The 14,732-nt window shown below is 53.2% G+C and overlaps 1 protein-coding gene and 1 long non-coding RNA gene across 5 annotated transcripts; one reads left to right on the top strand and one right to left on the bottom strand.

The window, feature by feature from the left end:
- Nucleotides 1-4,248: 4,248 nt before the first annotated feature.
- LOC140524924 (uncharacterized) lies at nucleotides 4,249-5,476 on the bottom strand. The gene is made up of 2 exons (XR_011973876.1): nucleotides 5,364-5,476; nucleotides 4,249-4,985 (listed from the first exon to the last, which is right to left on the bottom strand). It is a non-coding gene; the product is annotated as an uncharacterized lncRNA (long non-coding RNA).
- NEK8 (NIMA related kinase 8) lies at nucleotides 4,368-14,421 on the top strand. Of its 4 annotated transcripts, none has more exons than XM_072639783.1 (16): nucleotides 4,368-4,702; nucleotides 5,201-5,278; nucleotides 6,142-6,347; nucleotides 6,660-6,892; nucleotides 7,398-7,529; nucleotides 7,916-8,133; nucleotides 8,600-8,679; nucleotides 9,554-9,735; nucleotides 9,817-9,967; nucleotides 10,215-10,291; nucleotides 10,603-10,720; nucleotides 11,097-11,247; nucleotides 11,583-11,746; nucleotides 11,825-11,983; nucleotides 12,532-12,690; nucleotides 13,247-14,421. In XM_072639783.1, exons 1-16 carry the CDS (start codon nucleotides 4,368-4,370, stop codon nucleotides 13,273-13,275), a joined length of 2,472 nt encoding a protein of 823 aa, XP_072495884.1. In that variant the 3' UTR covers nucleotides 13,276-14,421. The 4 variants fall into 4 exon arrangements, with proteins under 4 accessions (XP_072495884.1, XP_072495885.1, XP_072495887.1 ...); XM_072639784.1 differs by having other exon boundaries at nucleotides 7,916-8,124; XM_072639786.1 differs by lacking the exon at nucleotides 11,825-11,983.
- Nucleotides 14,422-14,732: the final 311 nt, after the last annotated feature.

Here is a 14,732-nt window from a genome sequence, read left to right on the forward strand (position 1 = left end):
GAATGATCAGCTAAACATGATCACCTCCCATCTCCTTACAAGGAACTGGGGTGTGGTGGGGCGGGGATATAATAGGAAGTTAAATATACAATATTTACAAAGTATGAGGAGGGAGGACACAAGACTCATGAAGGGCAATTTGTCAACTGAACAAGGAAGAGGAGAGGAGAAAATGCATCTCTTCTTGAAGAGGAAAGAGATCATGGGTGTGGACCATTGCCTACGCTGACAATCTGTTAATGTGTTCATTTTGTTGAAAAACTTTTTTCTCTTCTTTCTCACAAGAGATAGGCCTTAGGAATAAGGGGTATATTTGGAAATCAAAGTAATTTGAAACAAAATACATCAATAGTAGCAATAAAATATAATAGAACTGGGTTCCAGAGGGCACCCTAGAAGGACATGGAGACAAGAGAGGAACAGGAGAGGTATGAGAGAGCTGGAGACTGGGCCAGGGAAGGAAGTTTTGGGCAAGGCGGCCTAAAACTCAGATCCCACGGTTTCCAAGTGGGGCCACAGCGCTGTAAGTTGGCACAATCTTTGACACATAATATGGATTTGATTATCAAGTGGTAGAAAGAGGACAGAGATTCAGAGAATGGCATTGTGCAGATCCCTGAATCCTACCCCTATGGCCAAGTTAGAGAGGTGAGTATGACATGTCTGAAATACTGGTGCCCAGACACTGCCTTATATTCCTGAGGCAAATTTAATTAGAGGAAATCATTCAACTGTTCTAGCTGGGTCCACTACACGACCTTAAATGAGTCCTCACTGCTTCTAGGGAATCTTTCTACACCTCCTTTATCAACTCACTTTCCCTCCGACTACATGACTTTTCCCATCTTTTTCATCCTCCCTCAAACCTCCCATGGCTTCCCCTCCCTCTCCCTGCCCAGTTGAGAACCTTGACCCACACATTATAGACACAATGTTGGGCGTGCACCATGAGGCCCCTCTTCTCTCTTCCTCATATCACTCAGATGCCTTCTGCCGTTATCTTTTCTTTCACCTCTGTCTCAATCAATCAATAAACATTTATTAAGCATCTTCTATGTGTCAGACACAATACTAAAGGCTGGAGATTTAAAAAAAAAACGCAAAAGACAGTTCCTGGCCTCAAGGAGATTACAATTTAATGGGGCAGACAACATGCAAACACATGTAGACAAAACAAGCTACAAAATAATAAATTAGTAACAGAGGGCTTCCAATAAAAGAAGGATTTTAGTGGGGAACTAGAGGAAGCCAGAGAGTTCAGTAGTTGGAACGGAGAAGGGAGAGCATTCCAGGCCTAGGGGACAGCCAGTGAAAATTCCTGGAGCTGAGAGATGGAGGAACAGCCAGGACATCAGTATGGAGGAATGCTGCTGGGGATTGAAGAATGAGAAAACTAGAAAGGAAGTGGGGAGCTTTGAATGTCAGAGTATTCTGCTTTGCTCCTGGAAGTGACAGGGAGCCTTGGAGTTTCTTGAGTAGGGAGTGGGGTGACATAATCCAACCTGAGCTTTAGGAAAATCACTTTGGAGGCTTTATGGAAGATGGATTGAAATGGGAAGAGACTCGAGGCAGGCAGACCCACCAGCAGGATATTACAGCAGTCCAGGTGTTTGGGGAGGAGGGCCAGTACCTGAGTAGGGGCAGTGACAGAGGAAAGAAGGGGGCAAATTCGAGAGATGTTACAAAAGTGAAATCTGCAGGTCTTGGCAACAGTTTGGATGTGAGGGGTAAGCAAGAGGGAGGAGCCCAGGATGACTCCTAGGTTGTCTCACTAACCCATCTCACCTGTGTAATCAGGATCCTGTTCCATCTGGTCTCCTCCTACAGATTATGCCTTGGTCATCCCCACTCAAACACTTATTTTCATTCTCTCCCCATCTCCTAGTTCTTTCCCTACTGCCTACAATCATGGCCATGTCTCCTCCATTCTTCGAAAACACTCACCTGATCCTTCTAACTCCTTAGCAATAAACGGCCATCTACAATAGGTATCTCTGCTTTCTTTCCTCTCACTCTCTTCATAACCCTTTACCATCCAGCTTTGGACCTTTTCATTCCACTGAAACTGCTCTTTCCAGAGTTGCCATTTTACCAAAGACACCAGTGATCTCTCAACTACCAAATCCCGTGGCCTTCTCCTAGTCCTCATTCTCCTTGACATCTCTGCGACCTTTGACACCAATGATCACCCTGTCCTCCTTGCTACCTTCTGTCTCTAGGTCTTCCAAACACCCTTCTCTCTTGACTCTCAGTCTCCTTCACCGGATCCTCATCCAGGTCAAACTCTCTAAATTTAGTATCCCACAGTGCTCTGTCTTCTCTTCTGCCTTTATAAGACTTCACTTGGTTATCTCCTCAGCTCCCATATATTCAGTTAGCATCTCAGTGCTAATCTGTGTCCCAACTTCTCTGCTGAACTCCAACTGCCATTCAGACATCTCAGACTGGATGTCCAGTAGACATTTTAAACTCAGTGTTTATCTTTTCCCCAAATCCTTCCCTCTCTACCTTCCCCATTACTGTAAAAGGCAACAAAATTAGGCCAAAAACAGGTGCTCCATCAGCTACCACCACATACCATCCATACGTGGAAAAATGCTACAACAAATGGAGAAGTTTTGAATGCTGTGGATGAGTTCCCTTACCTTGGTAGTGTACTTTCCAGGGATGTACATATTGACTATGAGGTTGACACACACATTGCCAGAGCTAGCTCAGTGTTTGGGAGGCTCTGAAGAAAAGTTTGGGAGAGAAGAAGTATTAGACTGACTACCAAACTGAAGGTCTACAGAGTTATTGTGCTGACCTCATTGTTGTATGCCTGTGAAACACGGACAATCTACCAGCGCCATGCCAGGAAACTGAATCTCTTCCATTTGAACTGTCTTAGGAAGATTCTGAGGATCACCTGGCAGGATAAGGTACCAGACACTGAAGTACTTGCTCCAGCTGATTCTGCCAAGTATTCAAACTATGCTTCAGAGAGCACAACTCCAATGGGCTGACCATGTTGTTCAAATGCAAGATGTATGCTTGCCAAAAAGACTATTTTATGGAGAACTCACCTGGGGCAGGTGATCTCATTTTGGTCAGAAGAAGCGATACAAGGACATTCTCAAGAACTTTGGATTTGACTGTGCAACATGGGAGGCCCAGGACCACTCAGGATGGGGTGCCCACATCAGAAAGGGTACTGTGCCCTAGGAGCAAAGCAGAATTGAGACAGCACAAAGTAAACGTAGGATACGCAAATTTGGAGTATCTACCCCAAATATTCATATGGACTATCTATGTCCAACCTGTGGGAGAGCATTGTGAGCTCATGTTAGTCTGATCAGTCACAGTCCAACACATTGAAACTTTACTTTATCATGGTGCTGTCATTTTGGTCCTCTTCAAGAACAAAGGACAACAACCAACCAGAGGGCAACACCATCCTCTTAGTCCCTTGGGCTCTCAACTTAGCAGTCATCCTGGACTCTTCATTCTCTCCCCTCCATATCCAAGATGGTGCCAAGGTCTGTTGATTCCACCTTTGTACCATCTCCCAAACACTCCTCGATTTCTCTTCTGTCACTGCTGCCACTGTAGTGCAGACCCTGATCATTGTACATCTGTTGGTGGGTCTGCAGGTCTCAAGTCTCTCCCCACTCCAACCATTCCTCATTCACTAAAGTGATTTTTCTAAAGCACTGGTCAGACTATGTCCCCCCCACCCCAAGAAACTTTCCCATCTACCAGTTGCCTCCAGGATCAAATACAGAATGCTGCGTTTGGAATTCAACGTTATCCCCTCTCCAGTTCAGTCTTCTTTACACCTCCTCCCCTCCTCCACCTACTCTTCTCTACAATGACCCTATGGGCATTTTTTCTGGCTGTACTTCATGGCTGGAATGTTCTCCCTCCTCATCTCCACCTCTCTGGCTTCCTTTAAGACTCTAGAGGGAGTAATCAGGAAACCACAGTCCAGTTTCTACAACTGTGCCTGGGATAGAATAATAATTGACATGCATGTATATATAAAGGGAAGCTAGGTGGGGCAGTGGATAGAGCACCAGGCCTGGAGTCAGGAAGACTCAGCTTCCTGAGTTTAAATCCGGCCTCAGACACTAAGTGACCTTGGGCAAGTCATTTCACCCTGTTTGCCTCAGTTTTCTCATCTGTAAAATGACCTAGAGAAGAAAATTGCAAACCACTCCAGTATCTTTGCCAAGAAAACTCCAAATGACGTCATGAAGTCAGGCAAGATTGAAAACAACTTAACAAACAGTATATTTGTGTGTGTTTTAAAGTTTGCTGCTTATTAATCTCCCATTGAACTAAAAGGTACTGGTCCTTAGAATTCACATTTATGAGAAAAAGAGGTAATGCGTGGTAACACGGCCGCTAAGGGCTGGAGGTTTCACTACACCAGGATGGGGAGAAGGTGGAGAAGGGAGTGGGGGTTTCTGAGCTGGGAGAGCGTTGGAAGGGAGGGATCCTGGGTGGGGGAAATGAAAGAACAGACACTTGGCAAGCATTTCTTAATGGCTTCCTATGTGCCAGGTTCTGTGCTAAGGACTGAGGATAAAACAAAGGAAGAGTCGTTGACCTCAAGCAGCTTATATTCTAAGGGAGGAGAGGATGCGCAAACACCGGCATCAACAAGGGGAGAACAGCGTCCAAGGAGGACTGACTGGGAAAGGCTTTTCAAAGGCAGAAGGTGGGACTCTGGCTGACACTGGAAAGGAGGGGGAGATGCGGGAGGACCCCAAGACCCGGGGGAGGGGAGGACCCCCAGACGGGGAGAGCAGGGCCGGCGAATGCGCAGCTCCACTCCAGGGCTGGAAAGGGGGCAAGGGGGCCAGGTGTGATCCCGGACTGCACGGGGAGCCTCCGCAGGCGATGCCAGGCATGCGTGGCAGGGAGCCTGCCAGGCTGCGCGGAGAGCCTCTGCTCCAACACTTGTCAGCTCACTCCAGCTCTCTGGGTCTCAGTTTCTCGACCTAAAAGGGGAGGATCAGTTCAGCCAATATCACCTCCAAGTGCCTGGGGGGGAGGGGCGGGTGTAGAGGAGAAGGGAGGGAGTGAAGGCGATTCGGGATGGGGGCGGCCCCCGGCCAGGAGCAGCGCCCTTCCCCAGCCGGGAGCGGGGCGCACGCGGACCGGCGGAGGAGTCGGCGCATGCGTGGTTAAGAGTCTTTTTTCCCCCCCGCGGCAGCCGTAGCGGCTCCCGGAAGCGCTGCCATGCCATGGAGAAGTACGAGCGGATCCGGGTGGTGGGGAGAGGCGCCTTCGGGTGAGGCAGGGCACGGGCCGTGGGCGGGTGAGGGGGAGAGAGCGAGGGCGGTAGGACACAATCGAGGAGGAAAGAACAAACACACCCAGCTCGGATCCACCGGGCCTGGCAGCGCCAGCCTGGCCCCCATGGGCTCCTCTCCAACTCTCGGAAGTCCCGCCCCCACTTCCGCCCCCTGGTTCCCACCCACAACCGGGCGGGCCCTGGAGCCCCGCCCCCGACAAATAGACCTCTTTGGTCCACGCCCTCATTCTGGCCACGCCTTTCTCACAGCCCCATTCCCAGCTCCAGCTACCCTTCCCCTTTGGCACCTGGGCTATGGCACCTGGAGTGGACTCAAGGGCTTGGGTTCCACCCCCACCTCTGGCACTAACTTGCTATGTGATCACTAGTCGTCACTAAGTCTCTGGGGCCCTTAAATGGATTGGGTGGTCTAGATGACCCTGCTCTCAGTTTTGATGTCACCCTAACTTTTTTTGGGGGGGGAAGCCTCAGTTTCCTTATCTGTAAAATGGGATGAGTGGTTCTAGATGAGGACAAGAGTACGAGTGGGTGCGACCTCGAGGCCTCGTGTGGCTTTCTAGGTCCTTAAGTGCAGCCCTTTGGAACCAGACTTCATAGAACAAGTCTTCTTCATTAAAGGATTTGTTCTGCAAAACTTGGACTCAGTCAAAAGGCCACATTTGAGGACCTAGAGGGCCACATGGGGCCTCGAAGCAGCTGGTTCCCCCCACCCCTGCTGTAGATGCTCCTTCGTCTCCTGCTCTCCTGGCACCCTGCCTCTAAGTCTTCCTTTTAATCAGTCAGTCAGCCTTCATTAAGCATCTACTGTATGCCAAGCCCTGTACCCCTGGGCTTTTCAGGATTGTGCACCTGTGCCTTCGGAAGGCCGACCAGAAACTGGTGATCATCAAGCAGATCCCGGTGGAGCAGATGACCAAGGACGAGCGGCTGGCTGCCCAGAATGAGTGCCAGGTGCTCAAGCTGCTGAACCACCCCAACGTGATCGAGTACTACGAGAACTTCTTGGAGGATAAGGCTCTCATGATCGCCATGGAGTATGCCCCAGGTTGGGGCCCTGCCCACGTTGGGCTCTTTTGGGGGTGCCCTGCCCGGGCTTGGAAAGAGCCCCAGATGGGAGGCCGAGCTCTGCTTCTGTCCTTGCTTTGGTGGTGTTGGGAAAATCCTTTCCCTTTGAGGCCTCGGTTTCCTCCTTTGTCAGGGGAAGGGTCAGTCACTAAGGTCCCTAAGGTCCCTCCTCCTAGCAGGGACATTCTGTGACTTCTCCCTGGCCCAGGGAGAAGGTGAGGCTGTGTGCCATTCAGGGGCTCTAGGATGCAGGCGCACCAGGGGATGGCCTCATGCCCTTCTCTGCCCACAGGGGGCACGTTGGCCGAGTACATCCAGAAGCGTTGTAACTCCCTCCTGGACGAGGAGACCATCCTACACTTCTTTGTTCAGATCCTGCTGGCCCTGCACCATGTGCACACCCACCTTATCCTCCACCGAGACCTCAAGACCCAGAACATTCTCCTGGACAAACATCGGATGATTGTTAAGATTGGTGACTTTGGCATCTCCAAGATTCTGAGCAGCAAGAGCAAGGCCTACACTGTAAGTGGGCCTGGGGGCAGCAGGCCGGGGCTCCAGGACAGGGCTCAGGGCCTACCCTTCCCCTGGGTTCTTAGTCTTGGCTCTGTTCTGTAACTGAATGTATAGCTTTCGTTTCCTCTTCTCTAAAATGAGGAGACTGGTGGGACTTGGTGGTCTCTGGGGTCTGCCAGCTCTCAGGTCCCATCTTCAGCCCCTGTGGACATCCATACTGTGACCAGACAGAGGGAAGATGGAGAAATGGGAGGAGGGGGCTTTTTCCAAGCCACTGGGTCTATCTCTTCCTCGTTAGAGACTTCCAGGTCTATGATGTTCATAGGAGAGTGGGATTATAGCTTGAAAGCCAAAGGGGACCTTTGAGATCTTCTAATTCAATATCCCATCTTACTGAGACTGAGAGAGGGAAGTTACTTGGCCCAGGCTGCAGGATGAGGGGCCGAGCTGGGGTCACACTGGTCCCAAGCTCTTTCAGCTGAATCCTTGTTAAGCCTCACCATTTTCTCTGCAGGTGGTGGGTACCCCCTGTTATATCTCTCCAGAGCTGTGTGAGGGCAAGCCCTATAACCAGAAAAGTGACATCTGGGCCCTGGGTTGTGTCCTCTATGAGCTGGCCAGCCTCAAGAGGGCCTTTGAGGCTGCGGTAAGACCTGGGGGCCACTTTTTCAACTCCCTTGTTCCCCTTGGTGACCCCCTGACTCAGCTTCTCTGACATCTAAAATTTCTCCTCTGTGACCCTAACACCTCTCTACCAAGCCTCATCTCTCTCCTTTTTTCCAGATAGCCTCCCTTGATTAACCCCTCCTGGTTCTCATCCCAGCTTCTTCTTGAAGGCATGACTGCTGCTAGTTTTGTTCCTGTCTCTTCTTCTTCACTGGGATCCATGTCTGTCTTCTTTCTCTCATCAGCCTGGTAACTTCCCAGGGACTGGGCCTGTGTCTGTGCAAGGACTGGCTCTTTTTTTCTCCCCGGCCTGGCCTGGCCTGCTGCCCATGAGGTTTCTGAGTGGCCTTGGCTTTGCTTGCACAGAATCTCCCAGCCCTGGTGCTGAAGATCATGAGTGGCACCTTCGCGCCCATCTCGGATCGATACAGCATTGAACTCCGCCAGTTGGTACTGAGCCTGCTGAGCCTGGAGCCCTCCCAGCGCCCCCCATTGAGCCACATCATGGCCCAGCCCCTCTGTGTCCGGGCGCTGCTCAATCTCTACACCGATGTGGGCAGTGTCAGGATGAAGAGGCCAGTGGGGTGGGCACAAGGGAGTGGACGGGAAGGGAAAGATACCTTAGAAAAAACTGGAGGAGGGCAAGTGGGTACTGAGGGGCTGGGGGTTGGGCATGGAATCCAGAACAGAAATGGGCCCAGGGCTAGTGAGACACACAGAGCTGGGGAGAGGCACATTGTCACCCAATCATAGCTCTGGGGGAAAGAGATCTCAGAAGGCAGGATCTGAACCCAGGCCCTCTGATCCTGCTGCACCAGCTTACCTCTGTGTCAAACCCCCTCATTTTACAGTTAACCCCAGAGAAGTTCTGTGACTGACTAGAGGTCACACAGCAGTCTAGTGGGGCAGCATTGGTCCTGGCTCAGCCTTCATGCTTGGCCATACTTCCCCCTTCCTCTGTGTGCATGTATTTGCTGCTTGGAGTAGGTGAGCTGGAGGTACTAGGGACCAAGTGACCTCTGAGCCAACATCTATGCATCCATCCTGCAGGGTAGAGAAGCCCTTGGGCAGTGTGCCTACGATCCCGAGTGGCCGAGTAGGCAGTAGAGCAGGTGGCCCCCGATCCCGTGGTAAGTCCATTTTGGGGTCCTGCCAGGAGCCCCTTTGCCTATCTCAATCCTGACCTTGGTTTAGTTCAATGACACATTTACTAAAGGCCACTGGAGCCCTAGAGGGAAGGAGACCACCAGCCCTGACCTCAGAGAGCTGCCAGTGAAATGTCCGGGACAAGAGGGAGAGGGAAAGTACTGTGCTTGGAGAAATGTCAGTCACTAAACTGTCTGGGATGCTGTCTGCAGGTGGCTCCTGCAGGATGGACATCATCTGATCAAGAGGGTGTTGGGGGAGGGGGTGTGCACCTAGGGAAAGGCCTCCCCCTGAGAATCTAGAGGAAAGCCAAGAAAAGAAGAGGGTGTGAGGAGGGGAAGAGGTCCTAGGTCAGGAACAGAGACTGGATGTTGGGGGAGGCAGAGCCACCTTGATGGGTGGGGGGAGCACCTGGATAACACACCCTTGTAGGACAGGTTAGGTTTTGTAAACAATACCAGGAAAAGGGCATTAATAGGCATGGGCCCTGAGTGATCCAAAACCAGAGCTGAGCTGAGACTTACATTGGGCAAAGGGCCAGTTTGACTGAAACTTGAGGAAGAGTAGAAGGAAAAAAGGCAAGAGCATGCCTCCCACCTGCAAGTTGTGGAGAGCCTTGAATGGCAGTTCCAAGAACACAGACCTTGTTTACCTGGCAGTAGGGAGCCCCAGCACGTTTTTGAGCAGATCAGTGACTTCCTGAGATGCCAACCAAAACATGGTCATGGTCATCTGGACAAGAGATGTCCCTTCTTGCTCCCTCCCCATCACTAGCTGGTCAGACATCATGGAGGAATCCCCGGCCCAACTGTTCTCATGGCACCTCCTTCAGTCAGTCCCTGTACTCTCTCCCTACAGGTGTGCCCCATGGGCTGCCCCGGCCGGCCATCCCACCTCCCCTGTCTTCAGTCTACACCTGGGGTGGTGGGCTTAGCATCCCCACGAGACTGCCTATGCTCAACACTGAGGTGGTCCAGGTCTCAGCTGGGCGCACCCAGAAGGCTGGTGTCACTCGGTCTGGGCGCCTCATCATGTGGGAGGTGAACAAGAGGAGCGGGCTCTGGGGGTGTCGGGGCTGGTGCCTTGGCCCCCAGCTCAGCACCAGTTCTATCCCAATGCAGGCACCTCCCATGGGCGTTGGTGGGGGCATCCTGCTGCCAGGAGCCTTGGAGCAACACCAGCCTCAATTTGTCTCTCGCTTTCTGGAGGGCCAGTCGGGAGTGACTATCAAGCATGTGGCCTGTGGGGACCTCTTTACTGCCTGTCTCACCGGTACCAGGGGCAAAGGGCACCATGAGGTTTGGGCGGGTGTATCGAGGGCTCCAGGATGCATGTGGGCTGCAGGCCCTCTACTGAGGTGGGAGCCTCACTGGGGTGAACTCTCCACAAAGGCAGGCCCTGGCTATTCTCCCCATGCCCTTCCATCCCCCCATCCCCTCTTCCTGCCCCACACACAACGCTCCAGCCATATCATGTCCCATTGATCCACCATCCACATCCTGCTTGTGCCCTCCCTCAGACCGAGGCATCATCATGACCTTCGGCAGTGGCAGTAACGGCTGCCTGGGTCACGGCAGCTTCACAGACCTCAGCCAGGTGTGTGTGTGTGGGGAAAGAAACATCAAAGAGCCCTTCTGGGGGGAGGTGGAGGGGAATCCCCAGAAGCCACCCCCCTCACCCCCATGGGGGCCACACCTGCACCTGGTCGAATCCTGGCAGGGTGGGAAGGAGAGATTTAAAGAGGCAGGCAGCCCTAAGTGGTTTCTAGCCTAGGGTGGGGATTCAGAGGGGCTGGGCTTTTCTCAGTCTCTTGGCTATAGCTGGGCTCCAGGGGAAGGAGGGACAGCCTGCCCAGCACTGGCCCTGAAAGCCTCAGGGTCCCGTATGCCTATATTTTCACCTTCCAGCCTACGATTGTGGAGGCCCTACTAGGCTATGAGATGATGCAGGTGGCCTGTGGCGCATCCCACGTCTTGGCCCTGTCCACTGAACGGGAGCTGTTTGCCTGGGGCCGAGGGGATGGCGGTGAGGGCCGGCCCCTGTACTAACAGGCCCCTAACACCCCAGGACCTGTAACACTCCCATGCCTCTAATGCTGCTGCCTCTCCTGTCCTATGTACTGTGGATGGTTGGAGGCCCCATTCTTGCTCCAGCGGGAAGGATATTCAAAGGTGGATTGAGGGTAGATAGAAGAGCCCACACCTCTGTCCAGGTCTGTGGGACCTCTCCCTCCAGGCCTCAGTTTCTCCATCTGTGAAATAGAGATCTCAGTACTCATCCAGCTGTGATCCCTCAGCTGGAATTCATTCTACACCCCACCCCCCTTCCCCCAGCTTGCCTCCCTGGCCAGGTCTGTTCCCTTGTTCCCCAGGACTCATCCTTTCTTCCCCTTGCCTGGCAGGCCGACTGGGGCTGGGCACCAGGGAGTCTCATAGCTCCCCGCAGCAGGTGCCTGTGCCCCCTGAGCAGGAAACCCAGTGGGTTGTGTGCGGCATTGACTCTTCAATGATACTTACGGTGCCTGGCCGGGCCCTGGCCTGTGGGAGTAACAGGTGAGGAAAGGCTGACACCAGCCCAGGCCCTCAAGCTCCCTCAGTCCCATTACCATCTACCTGCCATGGTCTTGTAGTGGGCTTATCCACCTGCCCTGCCCTCTTAGTGATGCTCTCCTGGCCTGACCGTAGTTCCCTGCATTTCATTTGGCCCCTGGGTCCCAGTTCCTGATGTGACAGATCAGGGGAGGACCGTTTCCCATTCTAGACCACCTCTTTTGACCCGTGTGTTCCAGTTCCTGATGTGACAGATCAGGAGAGGACCATCTCCTGTTCTAGACCACCTCTGACCTCTGTGCCTCCTTCCATATAGGGTTCTTCTATCTTCCCTGCAGGTTTAACAAGCTAGGCTTGGACCGAGTGTCCCCTGGGGAGGAACCTGGCCCTCACGACCTGGTGGAAGAAGCCCTGAGCTTTATGCCCCTGGGCTCTGTACCCCTCGACTCAGAGCCTCTAGTGAGTGTTGATGTGGGCACTGCCCACTCTGCTGCTGTAACAGGTGAGTGGCAGATTGGAGTTAGGCGGGGCTTGCTCTCTCCTTGGAGGCCCTGTGGCTCACCCTTAATTTCTCCCTCAGCCTCAGGGCAATGCTACACATTTGGCAGCAACCAGCATGGGCAACTGGGCACCAATGCCTGCCGGGGCAGCCGAGCCACCTGCCTAGTGGCAGGACTCCAGGGGATCAAGGTGGTGATGGTGGCTTGTGGGGATGCTTTTACTGTGGCCATTGGTGCAGGTGAGGAGCCAGTGACATGGACATCACTGGTTTTCTGAGCAGTGCCAGATGCATAAGTGATACCAATGGGTAGCCAGAGAGTCAGTCTAACAGTGGAGAGATCAGGGAGCTTGGATCCTGCCTCTGCCAACTCCCTGGGTAGCCTCAAAGTACCACTTCCCCTCCCAGGGAGGCCCCTCCACCAGGCCTCAGTTTTCTCATCTGTAAAATGAGGGGGCTGGACTCGGCCTCATAGCCTGCCTTCTGGCTGGTCTGTGACCTCACAAAACCTGGCATGTTATTAGCACAGTCCCCAGGAAGATGTCAACGTGAGGACCACAGCTTGACCAGAGCTAGAAAACACCCTGGAGGCAGGACTGCCCCGGGTGCAAGTGTGGGGTCTGAAGCTTGTCTCTGCCAAGTCTGAGTGTCCTCATCTGTCAGTGGGAAAAAAGGGGCACCGTAAAGATGAGGGTTTTCTGGACCAGTGTGGGCCTTGGTAAGGGTTGGGCCCCGGGGGTGCCCCAGTGGGGATGGAGCCATTTCCTGCTCTGGGTTCTCACTGGCAGAAGGAGAGGTGTACACTTGGGGCAAAGGAGCCCGTGGCCGCCTGGGGCGTAAGGATGAGGACGCCGGGCTTCCTCGGCCTGTGCAGCTGGACGAGACTCATCCCTATTCAGTGACCTCTGTGTCCTGCTGTCATGGGAACACCTTGCTAGCCATTCGCTGTGAGTCAGTTCATCAGCTCTCTGGCCTGCTTTCCTTTCCCATATCTTCCTGCCCAGGTCAGAGTGGGCACTGGAAATACTCAGCTTCTGAATGTAGGCCTTTTACCTTATCATGCCTAGCTTCAGGATTCCCAGAGTCCTGGGAGGGTCTCATTGATGTCTCAAGTCACAGCAGCATGGGGCATCCTATGGACATCACCAAGGGGGTCTCTGCCACTTTCTAGGCTAGAGAATGGACCCTTTGGCAAGGTGGCTGGCAGTGAGTCCCCTTCCCCCAGCTGTCTTGTGGGCAAACCCCCCCCAAAGCACCTGTCTCAGCCAGAAAGAGATGAAGACAGATGACAGGAAACTGTGGTGGGGGATGGTGAGCCCTCACGGGAGACTTGGGAGCTTAAATACCCTTCTCTTAACTCCCACACCACCCTCCTTTCCCTGATATTCCTCTCTCTTCCCCCTATAAAGACTATTTTTGGACTGCTTGAAGTCTGCCTAGGGAAGGTAGATAGCACTGCCATCTCCCCAAGGGCTGAATTGGTTTCTTCACTCTGTTTTCCAGCTGCCACAGAGGAATCCATACCTCCTTGAGGTTCTCAAGCTGGATTTCCGCCCCAACAGGGAACAGATACCTCACTCTTCTCCCCTCTGCCACCCCCAGCTGTATTGGATGGGTACTAGCTGGCTTTCTGACTTCAATATGGGTAGTGTCCCTTGGGTCATTTAGGACATTGCATTTAAGATGCTGGTGTGACTTAACAGTGATACATCAAAGGCATCTCTAGACATAGGGGAGTCTGGCACACCCTGTACCCTAGGTCCCCTGTAATGCCTAGGGCACAGGCCTTCCACAAGATTGGAAATGCCAGTCTCATTCCCCCAGCTTCTCCAGCAAACACTTTCATGCCAGGTGTAGTCTGCCCTCTTTCTCCCGATGCCAGGCCTATAGCATGCCCTATCAGCATTAAAGCCTGGTTTTGGTCCCCTGAAAGCTTTTGCAAATAAATTTGGCTGTCAGGGAAGGAGCAGGTACCCACTGCCAGGCACTCTCCATGCCAGGCCTCCAGGGCACAGGCATATAGGGCATGTGTTTTTTATATTTCCCTAAGACCACTTCCCCAAATCCCAGAGAAGGGAGTGAGTTAATTTCTCCATGGTGCCAGCATTGAGACTCCACAATGGGGTTTCATGGGTCCAAGACAGTGTAGGCAAGTGTGGGCTTGTCTCTATGGACTAGAGAAGGGGGCATGCCCAGAAGGGCAGCTGCCACCTCCACACTGGCAGGGCCAGCAGGTATCAGAGTTTGCACAGCCCCAGATTCTTGGGGGAAGGGGCAGTGTGTGGGTACCAGGGTAAGGGCAGAGGTGGAAAGATCTACAGGGAGAATGATAAAGTGGGAGGGAGGAAGCAGCCATTTTTCCACCTTATTGGACCTTATTGCTTCTAGCAATCCCCTCCATCTCTCTGCTCCCTTTCCGGCCTGGACACAAGCCCTGGGAAGGCCTTCCTGACAGAGCTCCATTTTCTGTCGGAAGGGGCATTTCCTCTGAGTGCCCGGAAAGAGAGGCCTCCTAGGGCAGCCCTGGATGCCAGAGGGGTGGGTGCCCTGAAATGTCATTGCATGGCTCCCTTCAGGGAGAGGGGCATGTGGATGTGTGGTTGTGTGTGTTGTGGGGGGGGGGGGGGGCGGTCCACAGGGCTGAGGAGTGTGGCTAATAAAAGGAAGCCAAAGATCGATCGGGTTGTTTACCTCTGAGTTAATGACAAAGGAGTGGGTGTATCGAGGGTGGGGGTGTAGCGGACAGGCACCCAAGGGCACGGATAAGCCGGGGGGGACCTTGGTTGCTGGGCAGCCAGAGGAGGAATGTGGGTGCAGCCAGGTGCCCCAGGGCTGAGGTTTCCTCTGGCGCTGTGCCCAGGCCCAGTCTCTTCTCCCTTCCTCCTCTGGGTGCCTTCCTCTCGCTGGCCTGGGCCCTGGGTCCAGCTCCCCACTGGCTCACCACATCCCTGTGGCCTCGGGTTGCCATGCTGCTTGGCACACTTGGACC

Source organism: Notamacropus eugenii, chromosome 2 (genome assembly GCF_028372415.1).
Source record: "Notamacropus eugenii isolate mMacEug1 chromosome 2, mMacEug1.pri_v2, whole genome shotgun sequence".
NCBI lineage: Eukaryota > Metazoa > Chordata > Mammalia > Diprotodontia > Macropodidae > Notamacropus > Notamacropus eugenii.